Raw genomic sequence first — 9,031 nt, 5'->3', positions numbered from 1 at the left:
ATCCAAGCACTCCCGACAGATGGCCATCCACCCTCTGCTTAAAAATCTCCAGAGAATGAGACTCCACCATATGCTTTTTTATCAGGCCTGCAGTCCCCCAACTCGTGGGAACCAGAGATGGGAAATCACTCATCTCAGACCACTGTAGTCTATTATTTGTTGTTGGTTGATCATAGCTTGGAATTCTTTGATACCAGGGGATTGAATCTGAGACCATGCTGTGGTCCTCTTGACTTCTCTGTATTAGAAAGACATGGTACATGGAACACAGCTAAAGAGATTTAGCTTAAGAACCAATAAATCCCTTGTTAATATCTCATTTCTATAATAAGCAAGCTTAGAATGGAAAATCATCTCAGACACTCTCTTCCACCCCAAAATGCTGGTGTTCATTTCCGTGTTGCTGAAAGAATTACCAAGGCAATGGGTCAGGAAGCACTTTTAAACTCTGTGCGTAGTTTTTAATTATTATCACCATGTATTCTACAAAACTATGCTGCCTACATTTGGAAATATTATCTTTTCTAGACAGGAAATTAAATTCTATTCCTCATTTTTTGTGTAACAAGCTAACCAGATGCACCTGGTGTACTTTGATGCATATAGATCTGACAGTTGCTTCTAAACAATAGTGAAGATTAGATTAAACACAGAGCAGAAGCCAATATCTTTTGAGGTACTTGCCATAGAAACACATTGGGAAAGGCCAGAAATATTATATTTATATGTTTATTTATTTAGAATATTTATACCCCATCCTTTAGCTGCAAAGGATCTCAGAGTGACTTACAAATTGTTAATATGACAGCCCTTTGCCCTCAGCCTTATAAGGAAAAGTGGGGAAGGAGATTGGCAGCCATTGTAACAGAAAAGGGGTCTTTCATCTGCTCTGGGCCTAAGGTAATAATAATTAAGGTTATAATTATTTCTAGGCAGAAACAATAAATGGGCCAATTTAATTAGTGTAATATGGTCTGAAAATTCACATGGAAGAGAAGAAAAAAGAGGTGAAAATGTGACTGCAGCTTTAAAACTAGCTGGTTATTTTCACTTGAACTTTCAGGGATGTAAATCATGTGGGTCTCATTGTTGCTTTGCTTAGCTATCAGAAGATCTGTGCACGATGGGTACCCAGGATGCTGACGATTGAAATGAAAGCACACAGACTTGAAACTTCAGAGACTAGACCTCACCACCATACAACATACAACATCCTCCATACAATCCAGATTAAGCGCTGTCTCACCACCATACAACATCCTCCATACAATCCAGATTAAGCGCTGTCTGTTCCCAATAATGAAAGAAGATCTGTGGGGACATCATTATGCTTCTGATGAAGACGTTGAGAGAATTATGAGACGCTGGTTGCGGAAACAGTGTCGACTTCTTTCATGACGGCTTCAGAAAACTTGTTCATCGTTGGCAGAAATGTATCCAATTGTCTGTTGATTATGTGGAAAAGTGAATAGTGGTAGTTAAGTAGCACAATCTAAGGATTATTTCTGCGTTTGATTTATTAAAATATTCCCATCCAAACCCAAGTAACGAAGGTGGAGGCATTACTTTTCATTAATGTATACACATAGACTTAGCATGAGGATTTGGTTAACCAGTTAAAATTCATGAGTAAACCAGGTTTTTTAAAAAAATCTGAATCATTTGGGGGGGGGGTTGAACCCCTAAAACCACCCCCTCGCTACAGGCCTGTTGACAAGTAATCGGATTTGATGGAAATACCAAATTACATCATATACACTGTATATCAAAGATGATACAGTTATGGCATTTTGGAGAATCAGTTCCTTTAAAAAACTACAAATCACAGGTATCAATACCAAAGCCCTGCCTTTCTCCATTATCCAGCGGATATTGGCAATTTGGACTCTCCTTCCTCTGCCTTTTCTGAACCCAGCTTGTACATCTGACAACTCTCTCTCCTACTGCTTTGTAGGAGGCTCTTTATTTGAGGTTTGGAAGGGGGAACCACATTCAGGAAGGCGTCTCAAGAGGCATCTTTCCCTAGTGGCAAGACCTCGAGGCAACCTCGCGGGGCGGGGCGAAGGGGCGGCGCGAGCGCGCACCCAGTGAGCCAAGCCCCGCCCCTGCCTGTTGGGCGCGAGCGCGGCTCCCGATTGGCCGGCCCGCGCGCGCTCGCCCTTAGGGAGCCAAGCCTTGTTCCTGCCTGTTGGGCGCGAGCGCGGCTCCCGATTGGCCGGCGCGCGGAGGCCGGTTGTCTCTTTAAGGCGCCTCTCTCTCCCAGCTGTGTTGCAGGAAGTGCCAGGAGGAGGAGGGCGCAGGAGCCGGAGCCTGTCTCCCGGGGAGGGGATTCCTGCAGCGCCGGCTCTGAGATGAGACCATCCTCGGCGGGGTGGGCATGGCATCCTTCCGGACTTTCGCCCAGGCGGGGCCCAGGGACGGCGAGGAGGACGGCATTGGCGTCGGGGACCTGGATCGCTCGCTCCAGCAGATGCTGCGGGCCATAGCCGAGGAGAGGAGCCGCCTCAGCATCCGCCACGAGATCAGCGGCCTCGGTGAGGGGATGGGGAAGGGGAAGGGGCTGAGGGAGCAGCAGCAGCAGCAGCCTGGGCGGCCTCGGCGCCTCTGCCTGGGCCCTCAGATGGGTTGCATGGCGGGCCTGAGCTCGCCCCCCAGAATACCAAAAGCCACTTCCAAGCCACTTCCTCTATTCCCTGCCACAGGCCCTCTGCACTTCCTCAAGGGCACACGCTTGTGCCCAGCACCCACTTCCTGGGCTCCTTTACAAAGAAAAGAGGGGCCTTTTATGGCCTGCTTCCCCTCCTCACCTCCCAAAGAACCAGGCATCCTTCTACTAATAATATTATTTGAATATTATATATTACTTGTAAAAATACTAATAATATTGTAGTATAGTACAATATAGTAATATAGAATACTAATACTGTGCTCGCTCTCTCTCTCTCTCTCTCTCTCTCTCTATATATATATATATATATATATATATATTACTAGCCGTCCCCTGCCACGCGTTGCTGTGGCCCACATGGGGATTCTGTGTGGGAGGTTTAGCCCAATTCTGTCGTTGGTGGAGTTCAGAATGCTCTTTGATTGTAGGTGAACTATACATCCCAGCTACTACAACTCCCAAATGTCATGATTCTATTCCCTCCAAACTCCACCAGTGTTCATATTTGGGCATATTGAGTATTCTTGTAGAGTTTTCTTCCAGATCCATCAATGTTTGAGTCCACAGTCATCTTTGGATGTAGGTGAACTACAACTCCAAAACCAAAGGACAGTGCCCACCAAACCCTTCCAGTATTTTCTGTGTGCCAAGTTTGGTTCAATTCCATCATTGGTGGGGTTCGGAATGTTCTTTGATTGTAGGTGAACTATAAATCCCAGCAACTACAACTCCCAAATGACAAAATCAATTTTTTTTTAGTGAAGGACATATATTGGGTTGTTAGGTGTCTCGTGTCCAAATTTGGTGTCAGTTCGTCCGGGTTTTTTAGTTCTGTTAATCCCACAAAGGCACATTACATTTTTATTTATATAGATTATAATGTAATACAATATAATACTAATACTAATAATACAATAATAATAAATTTATTTATATCCTGCCCCCTCTCCCAATATAATACTACTACTAGTGTGTGTGTGTATATATATATATAGATAGTCGTGTCAGGAGCAACTTGAGAAACTGCAAGTCGCTTCTGGTGTGAGAGAACTGGCCGTCTGCAAGGACGTTGCCCAGGGGGCGCCCGGATGTTTTGATGTTTTTATCATCCTTGTGGGAGGCTTCTCTCATGTCCCTGCATGAGGAGCTGGAGCTGACAGAGGGAGCTCATCCACACTCTCCCCGGATTCGAACCTGCAACCTGTTGGTCTTCAGTCCTGCCGGCACAGGGGTTTAACCCACTGTACCACCGGGGGCTCCAATACTAATACTAATAATATAATAATAATAAATTTATTTATATCCTGCTCCTTCTCCCAATATAATACTACTACAGGAGTCCCCGGTGGTGCAGTGGGTTAAACCCCTGTGCTGGCAGGACTGAAGACCGACAGGTCGCAGGTTCGAATCCGGGGAGAGGCGGATGAGCTCCCTCTATCAACTCCAGCTCCTCATGTGGGGACATGAGAGAAGCCTCCCACAAGGATGATAAAAAAATCAAATCATCCAGGCGTCCCCTGGGCAACATCCTTACAGACGGCCAATTCTCTCACACCAGAAGTGACTTGCAGTTTCTCAAGTCGCTCCTGACATGACCAAAAAATACTACTACTACTGCTATTAATATTGTAATATTAAATGTATTTATTTATTTGCTACATTTATATACTGCCCCTCTCAGCCCAAAGGCGACTTAGAGCGGTTAACAATAGGCAACAATTCGATGCCAGAGCAGATACAACAAAGTAAAACAGTCATTAATACTATAAAATACTAACTGCACTATAAAAACACAAAAGTCTTATTTATTTATTTACACCATTTCTACCCTGCCCTTCTCACCCCCCAAGGGGGACTCAGGGCGGCTAATACAGGCAGCAATTAGACGCTACAATATCAGTAACACAATGTAAAAATCATAATGTATAGCAAATTAAAGCAATTACAATAAATTAAAATCACATGATCACATAGTCACATAATCACAATAGTCACAAAGCCGTTTCCAATTGTCGTAACAGTTCTATAGTCCGGGTTCAGTGTCTAAAGTGCTGCTGTGCCCACTAGCCAAAGGCCTGGCTCCAAAACTACGCTTTTAGTTTTTTCCTAAAAGAAAGGAAGGAAAATGCTGATCTGATTTTGCTGGGGAGCGAATTCCACAAGCGGGGGGCCACCGCTGAGAAGGCCCTGTCCCTCGTCCCCACCAGACGTGTTTGCGAGGCTGTTGGGACTGAGAGCAGGGCCTCCCCAGTAGATTTTAAATTTTGAGGTTGCAACGTAGAGGGAGATACACAACATTTAAAACATTATCAAAGCGTCTCCGTCTCAAATCATTATCCAGTTGCGTCGTCAGTTGTCCATAATATCATATATCTATGCCATATTCAGGAAGGCCTGTTTGAAAAGCCAGGTTTTCACAATTTTTTGGAAGGACAGGAGGGAAGGGAGCAATCTTATCTCTCTAGGCAAGGCGTTTATATCCTGCCCCCACTCCCTAAAAGGATTTGGGGTGGCTTACAAGGCAGCAGTAGTGCAACACAGAACACATAAAATACAGCAAAAATTAGCCGAAATCAATAAACAACACCAAATAACATAAAATAACATAAATTAACTTAAAACACCTGAATCAAAACAAAATCTATATAAATAAAAATATAATGTTCATTTGTGGGATAAACATAACTCAAAAACCACTGGATGAATTGACAGCAAATTTGGACACAAAACATATCAGGCCAACGAGTGACCATCACTCATAAAACACCGGAAAACATAGCAGAAGAGACTTAAAAAGCAAAAATAAAATAAAATACAATGCATATATACGAACCACATATATACACAAACACACATATATACACTTATACACAAATATACACACACATATATATGCATATAGACACACAAAACACATATACACAGACTGGGCCACAGCAGTGTGTGGCAGGTGACGGCTAGTAACCAATAAAAACACAACAATAAATTGCAGTTTAAAAGTGTGCTGTACAAGCCAAGTTTAGCATCCCAGCCACAAAACAGATAAAAGTTCTAGCATTAAAATGTCAGGGTAAAACTTCCTTCTCTTTAGTTCATCCTATTTAGATGATACATTAGCCATTATCAAAGGCCTGCTTGAATAGCTATGCCTTCAGCTCCTTCCGAAAGGATTGAATTGTTGAGGCTTGCCTGATCTCCCTCAGGAGGGCATTCCAAAGCCAGGGGGCCACAACTGAAAAGGCCCTCTCCCTCGTTCCCACCAGCCGTGCTTGAGATGCGTGTGGGACCAAGAACCTCCTCAGCAGATCTAATATATTAAATATAATTGCTGCTGATAATCTATAATAACATATAATGATATACTGTATTATTATTGTATATTTTAAGCTGTAATGTGTTTTGATGTGTAGGCCCCCTGGTGGCACAGCTCGTTGAACCACTGAGCTGCTGATCTTGCTGACTGAAAGGTTGGCAGTTTGAATTCCCAGCTTCTGATCTTGCTGACTGAAAGGTTGGCAGTTTGAATTCCCAGCTTCTGGCTAGTAGTTCGAAAACAGGCAAATGTGAGTAGATCAATAGGTACTGATTTTGCGGGAAGTTAACGGTGCTCCATGCAGTCATGCTGGCCACATGACCTTGGAGACGTCTATGGACAACACCGACTCTTCGGCTTATAGAGATAAGCACCACCCCCCAGAGTCGGACATGACTAGACTTAATGTCAAGGAGAAACCTTTACCTATAATGTTCTTGATTGTGACCTACTTTGAGTCTCCGTATAAAGATAAAGCAGGATACACACATACACACAATAATAATAATATCCTACTTTATCTCTCCCAAAGGGGACTCAAAGCGGCTTGATGTAAAAAGGTTGGTACAGCATCACAAAAATACAAATATTAAAACAGAATTAAATGTAAACTGTGTTAAAAGATTCACAGTTAAAACCATTCAAACGTATCTGATGCGTGTTCAAAGCTAAAAATCACAGCACCCCCTGAATTGGTCTTAAAAACAAATGTCAGCAGTTACTATTGACATTTGGTACTCAGGCTAGGTTTGAATCAGCTGTATCCAGTACGACTGCTTGCTAAAGTTTAAATGGTGCATTTAAATGGTTCATTTAAGTAATAATAATAATAATAATAATTATTATTATTATTATTTTATTACTTCTCCTCATGGTGGGTTACAGCATAATTTAAAGTTGTAAACATTGTAAAAATTTGAGGAACACATATCATTATTATTATGATTACTTATATCCCACATTTTCTCTCCATACGGAGACTGAGGACCCTTCTAGACCCCTTCCACACAGCTGAATAAAATCCCACATTATCTGCTTTGAACTGCAATATATGGCAGTGTGGACTCAGATATCCCAGTTCAAAGCAGAGATTATGAGATTTTTCTCCCTTGATGTTATGGTTTATATGGCTGTGTGGAAGGGCTCTATATGCCAGGTTTTCTGTTTATTCAGATCCTGGGATATGGGGCCTGTCTGGAGGGGCCCTTAAAGCAGCTCACAACTAAAAGCATTGCAATACAATTTAAAAATACTATTATATTTATTTATTATTATATTTATTCAGACCCAACTGAATAAATATAATAATAAATAAATATAAGAGTGTTTTTAATACTATTATATTTTATCTCCCCAAAGAGGACACAAAGCAGCTTGACATCAAGGCATTAATATACAATTTAAAATATACAGAAATGCAAACATGAAAATAGAATTAAACACAAGCAACATCAAAAATGTATACAAATATACAAGTGTTAAAACGGTATTGAACATCATTAAAAACATATAAAATCACAGCAGCCCCCGATGATCTTAAAAACCTTCTTTAAAAGCCTGTCAGAATAAAATAAATAAATTGTAGATATATTAAAATGTATTTCTATAAAAATACAGAATAAAACATATTTATATAAAATATATTCCAAAATACATGGAAAATTCCCTTTGATCTTCTGGACTAAGTCATAATAGCTGTTATCCCTTTGTTTTTAACTTGCAATCTTCCGTCTCTTCATAAAGGTGTATTGGCCTGGCAAGTGCCCGGCATTATGCTTCAGGGCTAGCTAAGCCAGGCTCCATCCTTTTGAGCGGGTTACCTGAGGTTGCTGGGCTGTGAGTTGCTCTTAGGCCTGATGTCAAAATAATCACACAATTCTAGGCTCATTCTGTCCTATGGCTGATCTATTCGTATTCTTTCTCTGTATGTAGATGACCCCATAGGCTTGGGAATGGCAGAGTTTCATGTTAATATTTAGGCTTTCCCCTGGAAAGAGGGAGAGATAGATTGTAATCTTCCTAGCTCCAGGACGCCTTTAAACATAGCCAGGGTGGTGATAGTTTTGTTTCCTTCTGGTCTGTCTTTGTCTCAGGAAGGGTTCGTGTAGGTGTGTCTGATCTGCTCAACATTTCATTGAGATGGAAGGAGATTGTCACGTTACAGGAAGTGCTCTGTTGGATGGCTTATTAAAAAGTGCTGCAGCATTTCACTTGAATCCATACAGACTGATTATTAGTCTTTTCCCTATATTGCTTTTCCTTACGCTCACTCAGATTGCAAGGTTTTCCATTCAGATTCTTTTTTCTTCATTGCCCATCTGCCTTGTTTTGACTGGAGGCCGTAATATGCGGCGCATGGACCCTATTGTTAGAGTCACCCAAGCGCATAGGACAGTTTGTGTGTTGGGCCTGCTTGACAGCTCATGTCACATAGGCACAACCCATTGCCAGCTGTGAAGGAGTGTGAGAATGCAGTATTGGACTTTTTTCTCAGAGAGAAACAAAAACAAAGCCATACCTTCATGCAGAATGAACAATAAAGGCTGGTGTGCATTTTAGAGTCAGGGAAGACAATGTAAACAAAAGGTTGCTGTCTTCCATCCCATTCCCACCTCAAAAAGACAGCATGCCTCTTTGTTCAGCAAACTGGACTCTGTTGTTTTGTCATGATGTTGGCCCAAGACCTGTTGCACATGCTGAGGGTTTATGGTCTAATCTCAAGGTAAATCATTTAAGATCTTAAAATCTTAATCTCTTTCCTGTTGCTTCCAGTGTCCCTTAAAGAAATAACTCATAATCTCATACAGAAATACTTTTCCAATTCCTGCAAATAATTTATTTTTAAAAAATATTTTATTTTCACTTGAAGGATCATCATGGAAATTGGGGATGGGATGGTGGGGTTGTTTTGTAACTGGGGTTAAATGTTTGTAATTTTTAGATTTATATGGCAATTGGGTAGCATTGTATAAAAGATAGGTAAAGAACTGGAAGAAAAGATAGGAAGAACACTGGACAGTATGGGAAGACATGACTGCCAGCTCTTTTGT

At 41.5% G+C, this 9,031-nt stretch overlaps 1 protein-coding gene across 1 annotated transcript in view; it reads left to right on the top strand.

Moving 5' to 3' along the window:
* The first annotated feature begins 2,158 nt into the window (after positions 1 to 2,158).
* The window catches only part of KIAA0930 (KIAA0930 ortholog), a 68,625-nt gene continuing 61,752 nt past the window's right edge, over positions 2,159 to 9,031 (top strand). The window contains exon 1 of the mRNA XM_060778137.2: positions 2,159 to 2,534. Coding sequence (XP_060634120.1) covers positions 2,378 to 2,534 — 157 coding nt within the window. The 5' untranslated portion in view covers positions 2,159 to 2,377. The remainder of the gene's footprint in view (positions 2,535 to 9,031) is intronic.

The sequence above is a fragment of the Anolis sagrei genome, chromosome 5 (assembly GCF_037176765.1).
Source record: "Anolis sagrei isolate rAnoSag1 chromosome 5, rAnoSag1.mat, whole genome shotgun sequence".
NCBI lineage: Eukaryota > Metazoa > Chordata > Lepidosauria > Squamata > Dactyloidae > Anolis > Anolis sagrei.
This window is presented reverse-complemented; position numbering and strand designations above follow the sequence as displayed.